The sequence below is a fragment of the Hippichthys cyanospilos genome, chromosome 3 (assembly GCF_059441005.1).
Source record: "Hippichthys cyanospilos isolate Australia breed blue-spotted pipefish chromosome 3, RoL_Hcya_1.0, whole genome shotgun sequence".
Classification (NCBI taxonomy): domain Eukaryota; kingdom Metazoa; phylum Chordata; class Actinopteri; order Syngnathiformes; family Syngnathidae; genus Hippichthys; species Hippichthys cyanospilos.
This window is the reverse complement of record NC_142371.1, coordinates 11,040,811-11,061,737: the sequence shown is the minus strand read 5'-3', so window position 1 is coordinate 11,061,737 and position 20,927 is coordinate 11,040,811. Positions and strand designations below refer to the sequence as shown.

Sequence of the window (20,927 nt, the reverse complement as noted above, 5' to 3'; positions counted from 1 at the left end):
AATGATAAAGAACTTATTATGTGTACTATGTATAGCACTAGGACATACATTGAATCTCTTATTCATTCTCGAGTCGCCCCCCCACCCATCTAGAACAAATTGTCATGTGGCATATGGGACTGTTCGTGCTATTCTAAAAGAGTTTATTTCAATCTAACAACCGTTAGCCAGTTCGAGCCTTGTTCATTTGGGCCTACAACTTGATTGTTAATACGCTGCTGTTGGTCTGTGATGTGGATGCTATTAAAAGAAAGAATTTGATTAGCAGACAGACATATTCATTGTAAATTAGCATGAAAGTCTTTTTTTCTCTGTGGATGTAAATCTACTCACATTGAGCCTCAGCACTGTCTGGCAGAAGCCGACTGGCTTGAAAGAGTCTGCTTGGGCCTGCTGGGCCCAACAGGCCCTTGCAGCAGGGAACCTATCTAAAAAAAACTGCTGAATGGCAATGTCAGTGAAAAGAGACACTCTTGCTTCTTGTTTTTGGTGAACAAAGTTTGGATGAATTTAGTGTCGGGTTCTTCCTGAATTCCACGCACACCACAGCTATCTTTCAGCCACATAAAAACATAAATATATGTTTGGCTCCACTGGCAAGTGGCCTATCATATGTGACCTAAAACACTTAAAAGGTCAGTAAAAGGATTTCTTGTGCAGGCAAATGCAGCTTTATCCCAGTGAAAGGAAGAAATACATTGTTATGAACTTTTTAATGCATCTCGCCACAAAAGAGTCCATTTTGCTTTTCCTTTTTCAGGCTATGTTTCTTGAACTTGGCACGGTTGCTCTCATGTTCCTTCCACAGTGGTCTAATTAAATTTGTTGTGATGAAGCTTTTTGTAGATGGTCCTCAATGAGATACTACAATGTTGCAGTTTTCAAATACAGTAGCTTGATTATTAAGTGTATCTTAGCATCAAATGAATCTCCATAGCGCTGACATTTTTTCACAGAGATCTCAAAACTTCACTATGTGACATGATGAGTGACAGGCCAGTAAAATATATAAATTAGCTTTTGGATTCCAATATGCAATGTGTGAGCACAGAATGTTCCTGGGAAATTGAAGATTTGCAGAACCGATCAATGACATCACTTGGCAAATTATGACATTTCAGTCCATCACGATTTTGCATAAAATGTCTGATCACGATCAAGTTGGTCAGCTTGGCATGACGTCCAGTGTTTTGTATACTGTACAGTAGGGTTAGGTAGTTTTTACCAGTAGGTTTTATTACAGATTCAAACCTCGCGGATAAAAATATGAAGGTACATAAAGACCCAATATTCTTCTGAGTGCATCAATCTTCCAGTAATATGATTTTACAATCAAAACAGAACATTAAAAAATGGATTTACAGTACGTAGAAGTGAAACGAGACCATTTGTACCATCTGTTCAGTATTGTGACAGTCATGCGTGGCCCAGAGTTCAAGCAAGTTCATTTGACAGTGGCCACATGTCCAACACCCATTCAATATATATTACCTTGAATAAATACATGAATTAATTGATAAAAATAATTGTCGGACGATGTCATGCATAAATGGTCATGCGACTCTAATTCAGATGCAAAGGCATAGTGCCTCTATTGTCAAGGCCTGTCCAGCTCTCTAAGATTGATGGTCCAATATTCCATAGATTTGTTTGGTGAATTCCTAAAGAAATTCCACATCTATGCAATAGGGTCAGCTAGTGAGTGCAGTAGCAGAAGATGGATTGTGGTGGCAGCTACAAGTTTTCTTTTGAGACACTTTAGAAAAAAAAAAAGTATTAATCTCAATGAGAACTTGCTTTTAACAGCAATTGCGGTGAACTCAGATTCTGTTTCTTGTCATACGATCAATGGATGCAATTTTCATCTTTGGTGTCATGGAAATTGAAGCTGATACATTTAGCTTCGCTCAGTCAAAATGACATGATTTAAGTTACGTTTAAAAGGGGCAACGTCTGGACATGAGACATCAGTCTGTTTTGTTTTGTTTTTTTAATATTTTTTATTGATGAAAACATTATTAAATTGGGACCCATTGGAAACACAACATAGCAAAGAGCTACTGAGAACATATATCCATATAAATCCAATCACAGATTTCAAAGCGCTGCAACATAAGCAGTCTCATTCATTCAAAAATACATACAAGGATCTTTATGTTCACTTTTCATGTGTGTTCTATAAGACTGCATCATGATGAATATGTTTTAGCTAGCACACAGGACAATGCGGCAATCCACAATCCTGAATTTATAGGCACAATTACTACTTGACAGACTGCAACCAACATGTTCGTCAGCTGGCAACACATCACTGAGTTAAAAAAAAAAAAAGGCAAGCCTGCGACAATCCAAAGATTTTCTAACAAAGACAATAGCCGGGATGACAAATTCCTTGATTTGTGGCAGTTTGGCTTGACTTGGCTCTTCAAAAGTCACGATTCGTTTTTATGCAAAACATTAAGAAAGGCTGCAGCATAAGTGAACTGGCAAAGCTGGAGCATGTATTCATGTACAAAGTTGTTTTATAATGTGGCAGAATGGAAGCATTCACAACATTAAATAAGCAGCTACACTAAAATTGTTCCACTTTGCAACTCAAACATCTGTTGAATCTGTCGGAATTTCTTCTTTTTTTGGAGCATTTTTTTTTCTTAAAAAAATCTGAAGGTAAAAGAAGCGGTGGTCTACCTGAATAAAAAAAAAAAAAAAGATGCGGCAGCAGTAGCACTGTCATTAGATGGTGATCCAGTTTACACAGTGAAGCTTAGTAGCCTTAGAGATAAACCCCATCACCAGCTGCACCCATCTCTCCAGACCCATTCCCTTCTGCTACATTTCTTTTCTCCCTCAAGTTTTTCTGACTGCCTTTTTTTGCTGCCAGCTAAAACAACACAAAATATATTGTTACACATACATTTTCTAGACGCAAAGCAACAGCTTTATTCAATGTACATGCTACTACCACTGTGGATCACCAAGGTATTCGGCAGGCCATTTTTGTTTTAAGCCCTCAAGAGAGCGTCTGCACAGGCAGACCTAGCTGGAGCGCTTGAGCAGCAGCTGAGGAATTCCCTGTCAGGGTGCTACAGCAAATAGTGTCTCATCATCTGAGGTGTCACGACAAATATTCTTCAAGCAGCAGCTATGCCTGAGTCTCTCCTAACGCAGCCTTTCCGTCGCTTTGTAGTGCCGCAAAGGAGTCTGTTGTCATTAGTGTTGGTTTGATTTAGCAAAGGACTACCAAAAAAAAATTTATAAAAAAAATAGTTTTTACAGAACCTGGAGACTTCATCAAGACAGAAAGTATTCCATCATGTATACAGTCGAGGGGTCATTTTCCATTTTCTATTGAAAACAACGATCTCAAATAGGAACGGAATTGGATAAATAGGGTGGCTTCATGTGCATATTAGCAAAGTGGCTATTGACCTCTGACTTGTGTGAACTGGTTGCATGTGTTGTTTTCTCAGGTGAGAAATGATCATGCCTTTTCCTACATACAGATGACCTTGTCTGCTGACATTGCTACTTTTGTCAAGTGCTCTCATTATGACCACAAGATTGAAGAATATACAAAATCATAATACTGTAATTATAATCTATACACAACATTTTCTCGCTGCTGTCATTCGAAACAGCAGTAATGCTCTTTACCTGCAATCGCAGGTCTATGCACAATCTTTTTCACACATTTGCAAGCTTTTCTGGTACTGTTGTCTGATGCGCTGCACAAAAAAGTCCATTTACACAACAAAACGATTTCTGCCCACTGAAAGGCGATAGGCACTTAACACACATGTTCACATATACATATAGACAGAGCTTTTACTTAATTCCCCATGCAAAAAAACAGGGTTCTAACGTAAGAAACAACCTAAAATCTTTGGTCTGGAACAACCATATTTATAGCCAAATGCAAAAGAGATGCTGGTTAAATCACCCAAGTAATTCAAATAGTAGCTTCCCTACTGTAACGGTAGCAAACAGAGCAGAACAATAATGTGCTCTATTAGAGTGCTCTGGAGATTTTATTTTTATTTTCCCCACTGGGAGCAGGAGTGGAATGAGCTGGGCTAGAATTCCTGTCAACTCAAGTGGGCACTGATGTAGGTTTTGCCGCTCCCTTTTTGACACAAGGTTTGTATTTCAAGAAATATGAGAAATTCACATTGACTAAAAGTCGACCGTTGGCTACCCACCATCCATACTCAACGTATGACCAAAAACACAAGCTTTGATGCAAAACATTAAAAAAGAAGACTCCCTTTGCTGTCAGCTGTTAAACACTGACCACGTTTGCGGTGGCAAATGTGCTCCTGTTCAAACAAATCTACTTCCTCCTCCTCCTCCTCCTCCTTCTTCTTCTACTCCCTGAGCTGGCTCAGTTACACGGCAGCCAAGTGGAGTAGGCAGGCTGCTGGCAGGCAAACACCGGCTGTACCTGTGCTATGTAGTAGTTACTGAAGTTACCGTCTGCCACGTACGGAGCAGGTTGGTAGTAACAGGTGACGTTGGCCACGTTGGGAATGACGTTCTGCTCGGCCAGAACACGCACCGCCAGCATGGCGATGAGCCCTAAGGTTTGTCGTCTCTCGTGTCCCATGAGGCACACCGTGCTCTCGTTCACCACCCCGTGGAGCGTCGTCAGGTAGTCGTACTTGCGGTCCTCGAGGCCCACAAAGTGGTTTTGAAGGTAGGACTCCAGCTTGCGCCGCTGCTCCATGATGTCAGGGAAGTCAATAAAGAAGCGGGAGCACATGTAACGCTGCAGGGACTTCATCTCAGACTCCGATGCGGCCCGAAAGCCCCTCACCAGCAGGTGACAGTACTTCAGCAGGCCGCCACCTCGGATCTCCTCCGGGTTGCGGGTGCAGATGATTTTGTGACGTAGGTGATCCAGGGCCTCACCGAAGTCACCGTACACGCTCTCGCCCATAATGGTAGGGTGGAACGTTGCGGTCATAGCGTTCTCGGAGCACTCGTAGAAGAGCAGCAGCGAGTCCAGTTTGATCTGGAAAGAGTCCACGCTGAATTCAAACTGCCGCCGAAGAGAGTCCACGAACTTCAGCTCAACATTCTTGCCCCGATTGTTGGAGAGGGAGATGAGGCTCCAGCGGTCCGAATCATTACACACCTTCACCATCTTCTGCACATAGGCTTCCTGCCGGAGGCAAAATATTGCAGAGATAAGGTCAAGAACTACGTGTGGAATATTGTAACTCTGACCCGAACCCGTTCGCTAATATGTATGAAAACGACTAAAAAAGAAGTTGGTTTTGTTTGTGCAGAAAGGTTGCACCGAATCCGATCATTACAACCAGTGTGTGCAGGGATATGAGATTATTGTAGCTGGCTGAGCTCAGGTTACCTTCCAAATTGGCTTAACTAAATCCTAATGGGCATCCTTTACTATCACCAAAGTAATCTAATTGCACATTAGGTGAGCACAATGACCGTTGACCCAAATCGACAGAAATGCAATTAAATGTCGCCATATCTAAAGTAAACAATACAGTGGCTCTAAAGGGATTGTTTTACCTTTAACGTTAAAGGTGTAATCCTTTCTTTATTCACACAGTCGGGCAAAAAGTCCAGGAGACAGTCCAGAACAATGTCCTTCACTATCTGAAAGTCCCTTTCTCCTTTCATATCTGCGCAAAATATTAGATCGAGGTCCTTGAAACCCAGTCCGCTGTCTTCGTGCAGTATATGGCTGGCCGCGGAGCCGTTTAACCGAACGTCCCGGACGTGGATTTGGTTCTCCTCCATTCTGCTGCGGACCACTTTGACTATATGCCGGGGCTGCATCTCCAGCGTGGGGAAGTTGCCCCGTCCGTGGATCGGGATGGTCTCCGTCAGAATGGCGTCCAGACGCTGCACTTGCTCCCAGCTCAGCACGCTCACGCTGCCGCCTTCCGTTTCACAAAGACGGCTGCCTGCAGAGCTACTGTCGCTCTCTGACATGTCGATGCTGGAAAAGCCCAGAGTTATTTAATTTCTAAACAAGTGCCTGATAGGGAGAAAACGCGCGGAGTCCGTTTTGTGGTACAACTTAAAAATCGTGTAAATTGAATATCAGCACGTCAAACAACAAGTTCATCTTGAAAAGAGAGACAAAAATAAAGAAGAAAACCAGAAAGCGCAGATGATGGCGACTTTACGCAACAAGTGAGTTTCGAAATCCCAGAGGCACGGCTGCGCGCTTGATCTAATTGCACAAAGTGCAGCGGAGTCAAGAAAACAATCGCGTGGAAAGAAAGGCTAACTTTAGTACAAATGTTCGCTCCGATGCTGCTGTGAAAGTGGTGTGCACGTCACAGTCTTTAAAAACTTCATGATCCAGGGGTGGCTGCTTCTCCGGCTCCATCTCGCAAAGGCACGCCTATGATTTAATGAATTTGCATGATATGCGCGGCTCCTCGATTCACACTTGGCACAGTCCTTCTCTGACGATCAACCCCTCGCAAGAAGAAGCGGCTGGGCGGCTTCACACATTTGTAATTTCTTCTCCAATTTCCAAGAAATATTCCTCTTAAAAAGCAGCACGTGCGCGTGCGAGGTCCAATTTGCTCTCCTCGAGACTCTTTAATCCCATATACTTATTCCACTGGAGGGGAAATTAACTGTTACCTGCCCACGCCACATGCTGAAATCCATGTGGAAGCGCCAGGATGCCCCCCCCCCGCCACACACACAAACACACACACACGCACAGCACAGACACACATTAGATAACTCGATACTTTAAAGATCATCATCATTTGGTTTGAACAATATGTCTTTCGGTTCGAAGTGAACCCTTCATTCTTCTGAGATCATTCAAGTGTTTCCGTTGCTGTGTTTCTTTGAACCAAAATGCGTGCAAATATGTGGAAGGTGGGGGAAATGAGCATCAAACGTATTGTACAGTAGCTGCACGTCAAGAAAAGGGTCGAGCGAAACTTTGAACCCACAGATGTTGCCATATCGCCTCCTATAGGCTGTGGTGTGTCCTAACACAAAACTGCATATGAATACAGTACCTAAACGTGTAAAATCCCTCTCCTGAATCAGACGGACGGACAGTCAGAGTCTGTGTAAGGGTCATGAACCAGCTCTGTCAGGGCCGGGTAGCTCTATTTAGCAGTGTAATGCTCTGCGTCACTAACAGCCACTCAGCTCTCTAAAGCCTGATTATCCCCATTTACTTACCTTCATTTCCATACAGAAGCTGCTGTGTTACTCTCTTCACTAGGAGGGCCCTCGCATCGTCCTGCTATGTTCATTGTTCATACGGAAATAAAATGTCAGGTTCAATCCTCTGAACCTATCTATTTGGAGTAGGATTCATTCAAGGTTAGTGAATGGTTGTCTGTCTCTATACATCAGGCCTATGACTCACATCAATGCTAATCATTGCCTGCTATTCAATTTTAACATGATGCCATATGTAGGCCTACTTCCAGGTGGCAAAAGGCAAAGGTTTATTTGCTGGCACCACAAATACACAAACCGCCGCATGTCATTTGAGCGGTTGAGAAAATAGGGGAAAAGACCTAAAAGATGTTATTGAGATAAATTGCTTCAAAGGAAGCAATTGAGTGTAAGTTATTGGGAAAAAATAATAATAAAAAGCTTGGGGGACAGGATTTGGAGCAAGTGTCTCCACATTTACAGACAATATCCATGTTAAATATATCGATAATATATATTTCTCATCCATTTGTGTGAAGCATGAAAAAAAAATACTTATGACATATACTATTCATTTATAAGTCTAGGGTATTTGGAAAATTGGTTAAAAAATTCCACTTCCATTTCTACCAATAGGACTGTATATCCCTTACACCACGATAATTGTACAAAAAGATAAGTGAAAATTGTCACCAAACTGCGTTTGGCTAACACCTACGATACATAATAATCAGGGTAATCTGTAATAACAGACATATATAACACATATCAATATATTTCTAGATGGTTAATTTACAAGAAATTGCACAACGTAACCTACCTCGTTGAGAGTGGGCCCAGCACTGGCTTGTTGGTATGTAAAAGTTGCAACTACAATCTGTTGATACTGTATGTGAGTAATGAACCACTGGGATGCCATTTCACGTTACTGCTACGATTCCTATACCCACTGTGATTTTTTTTTTTTTTTACACATTGTCCCAACGGGAGAGAAAGGGTTAAGGCAGGGATTGGGTACACGGGTTCCTGAGAGCCGTAAACTGCCTGTTTTCAACCTCTCTCCCTTTCAAATCACGCAATTAAAATAATTAGGATTGTTATTTGTCTGCTACACCATTTGCTGATGAGGTGATCATTTGAATCAGATGTGATAGGAGAGGGACACATCGAAAACAGGGAAGATAAGGCTCTTGAGGGACATTACTTCCCTACATATACAAACTCTCCTCGTCGTTTGCCAATATTTTACCATGAAACCAAAATTGTACATACTTGTATGTAATAGCTCCACAGTGCAACTGCTGCCATGCGTTGGGTATTGTCACCAAAACAGTCGCCTCCCCCTCCAGGGCAAAAACTTGAAATAATGGAAGTGTAGTGACATCAACTTGTTTTGCTTGCTAGGACAACAGCAAAAATGTCAACAAGTCCACAGATCATGTCACTCTGCAAAAAATGCAAAGGATGGTTTGGAAAGACTCGATTCCCCATGAGAGACGTACCAGAGGGCATACACAAAGAAATGTAGCATTCCGTAGCCTTGTTGCACTCTAGCTGAATTTGACAAACTGGAGATCCAATCCATCCATTTGGGGAGATGGATCCAGAGTATATTGTCCTTTTGCTAGCTGGAAAGAATTCAACATACATTGAATGGTGAGCTCGTAGATTTTTGATAGTATCATTTCTATTTGATTATTATGTGAATTGGATTTTTAATTGGTTTGGACCCCAGTGTGTACCTTGAAAATGGACTACTTGTGATCGTCCATTTACAACTATTTGACACAACCACTTGAAGGTGGTCTGCTCCCACCTTTGGCTTAATATGAAGATTTCTTATCTTTCCCTATTGTCTTATATATATTATTATAGTTTTTCCCTGCCCTTATGGGTGCCTATTTCAGAGGATGTCATAGTGGATTTGCAAAGCCCTTTGAAACTCTTTTGTGTTGGGCTATACAGTATAAATACATTTGACTGGAATTTTTCTTCTTACCCACATGCACGCTGGATTGATTAATGTATTTATGGGAAGAAAAAAAAAAAAACCCACCAACTAATACATCGGGGTATGTCTGATGATACAACCACAAAACCACAAACAGTGGTCATTTCAAGGTTGGCAGGAGTCACTCACTTTTCAGCCACATTGAAGTATGTAGCCATCGGGTGTCCGGGGATTTTTCACTAACCTGGACCCATTATCACCCAACTTGGGCTGACTATGAAAGGGTCATATCATCATCAAATACAAGTATATTTTTACTTTCATTCCCTCAAAATGTTCAGTGGCATCAGCCCTATAAATACATACATTCATATAATATATACATTCCAACTGTTTCATTTCAAAGAATTTTAATTTTGTTAGAAAAAAAACCTAACAGCTATTCAATGCTGCGGATTGCGCGGAGGGAAATATGCACATAAAATGTTATACGTTGCTAGAAATAAAATGCTTCCCTGCAGCAAAATAAAAGCTTTCATGCAACATTTAGTTCTCAGATCGAAGGCTTTTGTCCCAAAATGCATAGCATTATGGGAGTTAGTCTAAGCCACACAATGAAGTCATTGAAAGTCTTGCAAATGTCATAAGTTGTTCGAGAGTGCCCCCCCCGGTGGTTTTCGGGTCCCAACACAAAAATTTCTACTGCACCCTGTTTGCGAGAAGCCGTTGAGAGGATTAATGCCCAAATCGCGGGAAATGCATGATAAAACATTAGGTTTTCAAAATGTCAAAAACTGACAATATATTCAATTTTTGATAGCGGTAAATGAGCTTGACATGGGCAAAATTTGACACTCACAGGGTGTACCTCTCAACCTCCCTTTTGCAAACATTTAGAAGGGACGACATATTGAAAGTTGACAAGTTTTGACATTCTATGCAATATTTTAGCCTCCTAGAGTTTTTGAATGCTTTTCCTTTAATATCACACAGGAAAAACATCTAAAAGCCCGAGATGGGTATTAATTTCCCCGAGGGGTTAAAAATAACAGTTTATTTGATGCTTTATCCATTTCTTTCTAAGACAGAAATCACACAACTGTGCGATGGCATTCCCTAACTGGAAATGTCTACAGAACAATTAATCAGCTTCAATGGACACAGAGGAACTCACTTAATGTTTTTTGCATGTGTTTAGAGATGAATTGGACGTGTTCCCTAAATCACAAAACAGCAGCTCACTCAATAGTAAAATGTACGTAACTAATAAAAAACACACACATCTTAATCATAAAATACTTCTTATGAAACATTACGTCCTATGTTGGAGCGCACTGATATGTTCAAATGGAATTATCACTCAAAAAAAAGAAAAATACTATTATATTGCAAGGATGTATTTCTAAAATTCTACCTCTGAAGTTTCAAATAAATCGAAGCTCAATAGTAATGTTGGCATGTCTTTGTTCATGTGTGTTATCTTTGTGTATCAAAAAATATATAATAAAAATGTATATTTAACAAAAATACATAAAAATACAATTTTAGCCCATTTCTGACATTACAAACTCAATAACTGAACCTTTACTTATTGCACCGTCAATATGAAATAACCTTTTTTGAAAGTTTTATAAATTAAGACTTTTTTTTTAAACCCAATTTACCAATTAATCACAAAAATAATCAATAGATTATTAGAATCATCACTAGTTGCGGTCCTACATTTTGGTAAGTTAGTGATTCACACAATTGTTCTGAAATCACCCTCTGAAGGGTTTTTGATATCACTGACGTCGGGCAGAATACTCCTATCTCCAAAGTACTTACTTTTTAGACCCACAAAAAGGGAGGTTTGTTCAACCAGCATTGCAACGGGAAAGTGCTAGCCAACAGTCAATATGCATCATTTGAATAAAACAACACCATCATACACGTGTGGATTAATCAGTAGTATAAAGTTTTGAAAGAAAAGCATGAATAAATAAATACAAATCACCAAAATGTAACTTGAGGTTTCAAGTCCAACATCAAGCGATATCGTCCCAAGGCGGTGTCACTGTACATAATCATCTTTATAATATTGTTAATTTCTTCCTTCCGCCTTAGTTTATGTTGAGTGACGCGAGAGGCAGAGGAGCTCCTTGCTCTGTTATGCAAAAATTTGCTAATGAGTCAATTCTCAACTGCAAGCAAAGTGTGTAATTCACTCAGATCTGTTAGTGGCTTTGAGACAAAGTGAATATTAACTGCATTTCGTATTTGATCAAAACCACGCAGAAACGGCTGTACAGTAAAGTGTCCAGGGCCCCACTAAAGGTAACAACCTCATGATAAATAAAATATGATTGACTGCATGACTAGAAATCAAGGATCCACTCATTTATGTCGCCTCCAGTGCATCTTCAATCTCTCTTCATAGGGATGATTGGAATTCCAGGGGAGTTTACCTTAGTTTTCCGTGTGCTGCAGACAACAGTTTTAGCTGTCGTTGTGTACCAGATGCATGCCTGACAATAATGTCATTTCCTTCCTGCATTTCAATCAAAATGCATCAGACAGTCGTTAAAAAAATATCTGCAGAATGAATCGCTCCTGTCGAGAAAACGTTCAGCATGGCTGTGTGCGAATCTCTGGAGAGGAGGAGCAGTAATCAGTTCAATGGAGAGGATTCATTATTTCAGTTGTGTTTGATCCCGGAGGGACAGTGCGCAGTTTTTGGTTTCATGCTCTTCTTGCAGATTAAAGCTAAAGGTTACAAAGTGGATCATGTTTCTCAAGGGAGATAGGGAGGACCATCTCATTTAATCTGCCTTATTAATGGGCCTTTTTTAAGCGTCCGGTCCACAGGTTTGTCGGCAGCAAACAAGTTACATTCTGGGAAGGCACTTGAGAGATGACTACATTTTTCAGACATTTTAAATTTGGTACAGCGGTTGGGAATGTGTAGTCCACTTACATTTAATGAATTCAGATACCTGAAAATTAATATAACCACACCTTTCCATTCAAAACTTTTGGATGGTCCCCATATCATAACAAATATATTGATTGTGGTTATACACACATTTGGGTAAATGCCAGCAGGGGAAGAAACTAGATTATGTATTTATTTTCTAAACAAAATGTGTGAAGGGGACATTTAGAATAGAAAGCATGTCAGAAAACAAATGATTCAAAGTAATCCCGCCTGGTATCTAATGCACTTTCCCAGCCTTCATGTTTGGTATGCACCCTTACTTTCATTAAAAAGTCTTCCTAACTGTCATTCTCAATGTCACTCCCACATTAAGCGCGCTGTCTGTGCACTGAGCGATGATGCCCGCGTCCTCGAAAAGTTTCACAATTCCATCTCTTATGGTTTGTGCGGTTCGTTCATGGCCCAGTTTAAATAGTCCAAGGAAGTCAAAGGTAAATCCTCAGTCACTAATGACAACGTAAACAATCCCATGTACACCCTCACGAGAATGTATCGCAGCCCAGCCAGCCAGTACAAGCCGCTACAATAAAGAAATACACACAGAATAGGAAGACATAGGACACACACATGCTTAGCTTCATAATAGAAGAAAACTATTAGACAGAACCTGTGTTGTTTCTGCAGTTTGTCTCTCAACCTACCAAAAAGGCGATGAGCTGCTGCTTCTGGATTAGCTTGTTTGCTAGCCATAAGTTGCGCTACATACGTGTGCTCTTTTCATACTAGTCTAATGAAGGATGGATGAATATTTTCAACCCTGCATCAAATGCAACGGTTTGGTCTGTTAGCTGAGGACATGAATGGTTTCAAACTCACCGGTTTTGCCTGCAAGCTGAGGACATGAGTGGTAAACCTTGTACCACATTTAAGTGTGCATCAAGCCACGGCAGATCCTGGCGCCACTTCTCAGGGGAAAACAAAAAATGTTCAGCTCAAGTTGTTGTCATGGGTAAGTTACGTAGGGAACGCATATGCACCTTCCCTGCCAAAGAGGTGACATTGCTTGTTCTGTAGCTGCAGATCGATCCACCAAGTCTTTGCCCTTGGCCGACGCCCGCCTGTATCTGCACTCAACTCTTTTTGCCCCTCCCATAGGTGGCGAGCCCATGGGACGGGGGACCCATGTTGCCTCTTCGGTCTGTGCACGGCTACATGGGTGCATGCCCGGCCACCAGGCATTTGTCAGCGAGCCCCACCTCCAGACCTGACTCCAGGAAGGGGCCCTGGTGACTAGGCAAGGAGCCGTGTGAGTCAAATACCTTATTCACCATAAGGGATCTCTGAGCAGTGCATAGTCTGGTCCTTCACCTAGGACCTGTGGAGTGAAAGTGGAGCGAAAATCAGTAAAACGGAAAATGCAGAATGGTATTATTTATATCTATGGGAACAATAAAATAAAGTGAGATGTGTCTAAACAAAAAAAACAAAACAAAACAGAACAAAAAAAACCCCAACAAAATAAGAATCGGTATTCTCTCGAGTATTATGATTTTCATTTGTCGTGTGGCACACATTTCTTGTGCAATATCCCTGATGTAAAGGGTTCTCTTTTAGGTCCGGACAATGTGCAAGTGGCCCAAGTGCAGCCTTGTAGCTTTCGTAAAATCCTGGCAACAGATGCATGATTTTATCACCTGAGTTGACCTGAAATTTCCATTAACTCATTTCCACCGCATTCTGGGTTGTGTCACTTCAGCATGAATACTATTTAACTTTGATAAATCCATAGAGTCAGATTGGATGAATCGGTGCTTTAAGATGAGTCATAAGGGCATGCAATCAGCAGGTAGGAAGTTATTGCACCGAATGTCTGGAATATTCTTTGTCCATAAATAATAAAAGTTATCCTAACAGTTTGGAGGACAGCCTCACAAGTTTTCCATCTGGCCGACTGGAAAGATGGCCAGGGTCTGTCCTCCCCCATATCCCTACTGACAGATTGCATGCAATGTCCTCAAATCAACCGTCTTAAATAAATCGGCACACCCTGAAACAGTAAAAGGCTACCTACCTTTGACGGCTGGACACCTTCTCTATTCCAGTTTATAAATCCGAATTTCCAGGGTGGAGCGTGATGGGATTTCTGCAGCTGGGACTCACAGCCATACAATCTTCATTATTATCCTTCACCGTTTTTTGTTCATAAATGGAAAAAGGATGTGAAAAATTGATGGGCACTGGGCAGTTCATTATTTCTCAAAATGTTTTCATTCCACTGTGTATCACTTTGATTCCACATAAACTGCGATAGTCATGTGATGGGAGAAAGAAATACTTCAGCTAAATGCACACTAATGAGTAATTCATATTTCTCTCACAAGCGGTCTCTCCCTGACTTCCAATGTGATGTTTTACCTGTAATTATGACTAATAAATCTGGTAAATTACCGAAAGCTGTGTTCGGACCAGGGTCATCACAGTCAATTAGAGGCTGAGATGTGCAAATTGTTAGTGGCTCATGCAGAGCAGCCAATGTGTCAGAAGGCAAATTGTTTTTGGTTAAGCACAGAGATTGTGCATCAAAAAAGGAAAAAGTCGAAGAAATAATTAAAGGCCATTAAAGAGATCACTGTTTTCGCTAAGCCTGCTACAATATAATTATGGTCACGTTTCCACTGGGTCATTGCACAGGTGATACACTTTATTGCATGCCTTTTCTCATCTTTAAGCCTCTTTAATACAAAGTCAGCCCAAACTTAATATCACATAACTGAGGTACCCACATTGAACATACTGGCAGAAGAAACAAAAATTACTACGTAAGTTCAGAACAGAAAATAAATGTAACCAGGAGCTGCCAAATCTTAATTAATTTGATAAGAGGGCAGCTCTTCTTGCAAACATTAGGCATCAAGGCCAGCTCTACAAAAAACACCTGACTAAATATGTATTAAGCGACTAGAACACACCAAACCATGTATTCGCAGATTTCGATTCACTCTATTTCTGTACCAATTGATGCCAATGAAATCATAACATCTCTGCAAAGCAATCAGCTGAATGAAAAAGCAATTGCATGCAAAAATAACTAAAGATACTGCTATTGTGTAGTTACAGTTGGCTTTCCAACTGCTCAAGACCATTGGGAACTTCCCACTAATCGCACACATTCTGTATTGTGTTCCCCCTGTGCGTGTGTGTGTCTCCACCATCTTGATTTGGTTTCTTTGGCAACATCACATTATTACAATAATGGGAAGCGTTGGCTTAAGCCACAAGAGCAACACATTAAATGGGTCAATGATACAATGTCTCAGAGGGACTACATTTTCATTTTTACAGACAACATTCATCCTGTGACATGCATTATCAACACAATGCAGCAAAAAAAAGACAATGCAGCAAAAAAAAAAAAGACACACTTGATGTGCCACTGCAGAAAGTTGCATACATTCCAAAATTTTGAACGAATGAGGTTGGCACACTGCCAAAACTACTCTCACTTCACTGCTATGGTGTGGCAGGTAATCAGTGTTTGTTCCATATTGGTGCTGCTATGGGACCTGAGGAGGCTCTCTCCACCAAGATCAGCTCATCAGGGTTGTCATAGGCCTTGTAATGGAACAGAAGGTCTTGGATAGCTCGCTCTTCAATCTAGATGGAGAGAAGAAAAGAACATCAGGGGATGGAGACATATTTGAGGAAATTGCGGGCAGCGGAACCACACTTGCTGAGGGTGAAAAGAAAAACTGCTGACATTAAAAGCTGGATGATAATACTAGTTTTCATGATGACAAAAAGAGACTGGTTAAGAAGTTGATGAAAGGAGGCTGGCAACAGAATAACTTGGCATATCTTTTTCCAACCAACTGTGGTCAGAAAATGATCACAGGGGGAAAGGGGAGGTGATATACATTGAACCCCGTTACGCAGTGTTGGGCAAGTTACTTCAAAACTGTAACGTATTATTTATTACTTATTACTGTCATTTCAAAGTAATTAGTTACATTACAATGTTACTGTATTTGAAATGTGATGCATTTCACCACTACTGCATTAATTTTATACAGTATTACTTTCACCAACATACCTGGAAATAAGGATTTGCCATTCTAAATGTAGCTCATTACTCTGATTACACAACCAGTGGAAAAACAGTACAAATCACAACTCCAAACCTTTAAAAACATTACAAAATACATCATTTTTAATTTTTTTTAAAATCCATTTACTACTTAGCTTCACAGCATAGTGATGCATTGTTTAGGCAAAAACTGTTAGTGCATTCCACTATTTCATGGTTAATATTCAAATTGAAGTTCAGTCAGCTAGATTAGGGACAGACGTTTCAAAAATGGATAGTTTCGGTGGGGCTAACGTTAGGAGCTAGCCTACATCATCGTTACTGTTTAATGTACAGTTTAACATGAGTTTTGGTATGCTTCATCTTGATACACATTGATCAGAACAATATATAGACTATTATTAATTGCAATTGTAAAGTGAAAATTAGCGTTAGCCCACCTTGTCATTATTGCAAGCTGCGACAGGGATCTTGCTGACAAAGTTTTGAAATGCTGGTGAATCCACTGTGGAAAGCAGCAGCATATCTTCTACCAAGTAAACGACATACTTCGCCACGAATCTCCAATCCTATTGAGGTCGAAGTAGCATCCCTGATCAAGAGCCCACTAATTTAGCCTGCTTTGTTTTATCCCTACTTTCAATCCTCCGTGTGTTCTTTTCGCTAACTTCACGTTACTATGGCATCGCTCTAAATGGTTTGTCAAGTTGCTGGTCCTATTTCGTGAATGGGAAAGCTCTTTAGGTGTCACGCATAAAGTGCACCTAACTATTATAATCTTCTTTTATTTATCTCTGAGGAACTGAAAGTAATGGTCGTCTGTCCATTTTGTGTACGTACTGTCCGTATTCAAACTGTCATCCGCTGCAGCCACATTCATCTCTGCTGTAGTAGAGACTGACAACAACCAGTAAACATTTTGTCCCGGACTTTTCTCCTCCGATCTTGATGTGTTTTCATCAACTTAGGGGGCAAAAACACCACTTTCAGTCTAAAAATGCATTGTGTTACTCTCATTTGTACCAAGAAAATTATTACTATTTTTTTTGTCTGCAATACATTACACTACCGCGTTACAGCAAAAAGTGATCCATTACAGTAATTACTATACAGTGGGCCCCCGTGTTACGGACTTAATCCGTTCGTAAAAGAGGGAGTTCGTAAACCAGGGGCCCACTGTACTTTTGTATTGCATTACTCTCAACATTGCCACTAACCCTAACCCTAACCCATGTCATGGCTCATTGAAAATTTATGAAATTTTACAGTACACAGACACGTTTGAATTAAGAGTTGCACAAATTCAGTATAGTGTGCTAAAATAGAGGTTGAGCAACACTGAGGTGTACTGGAAAATAAGGCACAATGTATATCAAGGAGAAGACATCCCCCCTCACTTTATCGTCCCATGTTCTGTATTTTCATCTTCAATCGATCCGAGGAAAACAGGGAAAAAAAAAAGCCTGCAAGCATTCTGGATTGCCATTTGTTTTTTGCTACACGGTGCATTTTTCCCTTGTTTAGTTTTCTTTTCTGTGTTTCACATTCAATTTCAACAGAGAGTAGCGTGACAATATAAGGGGTGGTATACGACAAAACCTATGAGACAAAATGTCTCACGAGATTGATTCGAGTCCATTAGGATGATACAAGATGAGATTTTTGGAAAATATCATATAAAACAATGCCTAATGTAAAGTCGCCCCCCCCCCCCCCCCCCCCCACACACACACACACACACATTTTTCAAATTAAAAACCCGTTAAAAAAAAAAAAAAAAAAACTAAGTCGTTTCAACAAAATGAGTTGAAGTTTTTTTATTTTTAAATAATTTGATACCAATACATTCCCTTTTACTGAGATTGAATATTGCCTTCAAATGTTGGTTATGGGACTTCTTGATGAGTAACAATGATTGGTATCGTATCGTCTCTGAAATTAACATTTTTCTATTGCTGGTCTGTAAGTCCCACATATTCTCCCAGGTGGGTCTGGAAAGTATTCTCCATGTTTAACAGGTGGTCACTGCACATTGGGGGAAAAGAGGGGCTTTAAGAAAGGTGATGAAAGAAGGCTAGCTAGAATAACTAAAGGAAACTTGTTCCGTGTTCAGAAAACTGTCTGCCAAAGAGGGATTGGAAGACAAAGTCTGGTGCGTGTCATGGGGCGCGTGTACGTGTCAAAAATTGCACTGCCACACACAGACAAACCGCGCTACCTGGATAAGTGCCAGCGGTTTCTCTCGGCTACGGATCAGCGCCGCTTCCTGCTGCCGTTCTTCTTCCACGATGGAGGCAAAGGTCACCAGGGAGGGGAGGGGTGGGCTTCCGGCTCCTGCCATCACCCAGGGCCTGTGGGGAGAGAGACAAGTGATATGGTGTAGAAAGAAAAGAAGGCTTATTTGAAATTCTACTGACAAACATCTATGTGAATAGCCTGTCCTTAAGACACCTGTTTTGTCACTTTTGTAAAGTCAGTCTGTGTATTGATCTGCAATGGTGTGGACCTCAATTCCAACAGAGATAAGATTTGAATGTTGAGCTTTAAAATGATGATGTCTGACTTGGGTAAAGATGACCTCACTCACTTTACCTCACTACACTTGAGACAGTGCACTCGAAAACGATTTTAAAGACCAGAAACTATTTTAGTTGACAGTCCATTTGTCTGCTTTGTTACAATGTCAGACATTTTCTTGGCATTAGTAGTGTAATTAAAATTCTGACATCAGAATAATTAGTAGTGAACCCCTTCTATGTGCACTGGAGAAGGACTGAATTCTGTCACAAAGACCAAAACTCAGAAAGCAAATGACGCCCATCAATTGCTGATGACTATTGTACGTCTAAAGCACATGAGGGATGAAACTGATTTATTATTAGAACCGGCAAGCAGGCCTACTGCTGTTTGTGGGCCGCAAGTGTTTTACACACTACTAAAACACTATAATGCATTTCCCACAATGCAACTATGGCACGCCGAGCGTGAGCCAGCTTTGTTCATCAGAAAAGTCAACTTTCAGATACCGATCAAAAATGGCAACATCGAAACCGGACACTGAAAACGGGCTTTCAAACAACATGGGAGTCGGATTGCATGTTCACGGAGCTTACTGGAAAACCCGTGTGTCTTCTGCGAGGAGAAAGTGTGGCGGTAATGAAACAATATATAATCTGAAAAGACGGCATCATAAAACGAAACACGCCGACAAAAACGAGATAATGTATCGGAGACAAAGGCTACAGAGGGTGGAAGAATTAAAACAAGCTCTTAAAACTCAGCAGGCTCTGTTAAGAAAAGCCAAATCACAAAGCGAGGCTGCTGTCTCTGCATTAGAGCTCGCAAAATCAGCCGAGCCAGTGGACTTCAGACAGTTTTTAGCATTACGTCCTATGCATGGCACAACTACAGGACGTGATCGGTATGGAGAGGTGTCAAGACCCCAACCCGGGGTCTATAGGGGGAAATTAAAGCACCGAATCGTGAATGGTAGGCAACGGCCAAAGGTGATTCTGTTAGGTAGGTTATATGAACAGTGTTTGAGTACCCCTGTGAAAAATTTATCCCCTGAAGTTAAAGTTCCCCTTGATATGACTAAATGATGACCAATTTATTTTTCAATGAGGTTTTGAATGTATTTCCCTTGAGTGAGTGACACAATAAGCATGTTGCATGCCGTGTGATTTCACTGATAACCTGAGTTCAACCATGTTGTACACATTTAAAAATAAAAATCCTCACTGTACTTTATTTTCTGAACAGCTTATCTTCATTAGGACCGCGAGTGTGCAGAAGCCTACAGCCATGTGGAGGAATGTAGAAAGTTAGATTCCAGAAACAGAGAAGAGGGGGTTAAGATTTTTAGATCAGAAACACATCTCAAGGAAAGAGTGTTCCAGAAGATGAAGCCGGTGAGGCTGTTGCTGTTGATTCTTCAGCTAAAAACCAAGGAGGAACCCGATATCTGTTCGTTCATGTGTATGATATAGTGTGACATGAGGGCTGCCCTTATCAATTCTAATTAATATCACTAGCTTCACTCGAGATTCACACAGCTGTTAAACATCTGGAGGATTCCTCAAAAATCTGCTGCAGGGTAAACATACAGCACAAGTATGATAGCAGAGATGCAACTTTCCGAAAAGACGGGAGCTAGAAAAAAAGGTTTAACTTGAGATTTCCACCTTACAAAGTCACAGGCTTTCGCAAATATTAAATTTGACACGAAGCTTAATGGTCTGTGTGTGGGCAGTGTGTATACTTCCTTTTCTTCTAAATGAGTGTTGTTGTTTCTTTAAGTCAGGGTGACTTACTGTCTAAGGTCAGGCCAACCTTGCTGACTATCATTTTGAGCTGGTCATCTCACTTCCATCTTTGAGTCCAAATTAACTGACTTAAACTAGGTCAAGCTGTGACCTTCCTTCTTGCTTGGCCTACTTTATTTATGGCACTTTTGGAATATATACTTGTTAAATCCAGTTAAGACCATTGAGTTACATGGGGACACATTGTAAGCCAAGCTGCTCCCTATGTGGTGTGAACAGACCACTAGTGGATATATCATGCCATGCAACAGGCAGATGTTTTTAGCTGAATTTTACCTTTCGTAAAACAAACTGATGAAATCATACCTGGAGTAAACTTATATCTGTTGTGTTCATTAGACCAGCGAAAATAGGTGCATTCAAATGCAGTCAAACAGAAAAAAACTTTCATCAATGAATTAAACATGAACGACAAATATAAACAATGTAGGCTTTCTGTCAATCTCTAGGAGCTGACAATAGGATAAAATCAATTTA

The 20,927-nt window shown here is 40.7% G+C and overlaps 2 protein-coding genes and 1 long non-coding RNA gene across 4 annotated transcripts in view; 1 reads left to right on the top strand and 2 right to left on the bottom strand.

Moving 5' to 3' along the window:
* Positions 1–1,557: 1,557 nt before the first annotated feature.
* On the bottom strand, positions 1,558–6,494 carry tent5aa (terminal nucleotidyltransferase 5Aa). Its single transcript, XM_088409608.1, has 2 exons — positions 5,539–6,494; positions 1,558–5,161 (listed from the first exon to the last, which is right to left on the bottom strand). Exons 1-2 carry the CDS (start codon positions 5,962–5,964, stop codon positions 4,382–4,384), a joined length of 1,206 nt encoding a protein of 401 aa, XP_088265734.1. The 5' UTR covers positions 5,965–6,494; the 3' UTR covers positions 1,558–4,381.
* A 692-nt stretch (positions 6,495–7,186) lies between these two features.
* Positions 7,187–20,259, top strand: LOC148425749 (uncharacterized). Its single transcript, XR_015864995.1, has 3 exons — positions 7,187–7,335; positions 13,197–13,347; positions 18,239–20,259. It is a non-coding gene; the product is annotated as an uncharacterized LOC148425749 (long non-coding RNA).
* ibtk (inhibitor of Bruton agammaglobulinemia tyrosine kinase) overlaps positions 14,722–20,927 on the bottom strand; it is a 30,993-nt gene continuing 24,787 nt past the window's right edge. For both annotated transcript variants that reach the window (XM_088409606.1, XM_088409607.1), the window contains 2 exons: positions 18,344–18,476; positions 14,722–15,695 (listed from right to left, as the gene is read on the bottom strand). In XM_088409606.1, coding sequence (XP_088265732.1) covers positions 15,570–15,695; positions 18,344–18,476 — 259 coding nt within the window. In that variant the 3' untranslated portion in view covers positions 14,722–15,569. The remainder of the gene's footprint in view (positions 15,696–18,343; positions 18,477–20,927) is intronic.

Excerpts from the sequence above, each read along its gene's own strand:
- tent5aa (XM_088409608.1), bottom strand. The coding sequence starts at position 5,964 with ATGTCAGAGAGCGACAGTAGCTCTGCAGGCAGCCGTCTTTGTGAAACG. Across the intron at positions 5,162-5,538 it reads TTACACCTTTAACGTTAAAG|GAAGCCTATGTGCAGAAGAT; the intron begins GTAAAACAATCC and ends TGCCTCCGGCAG.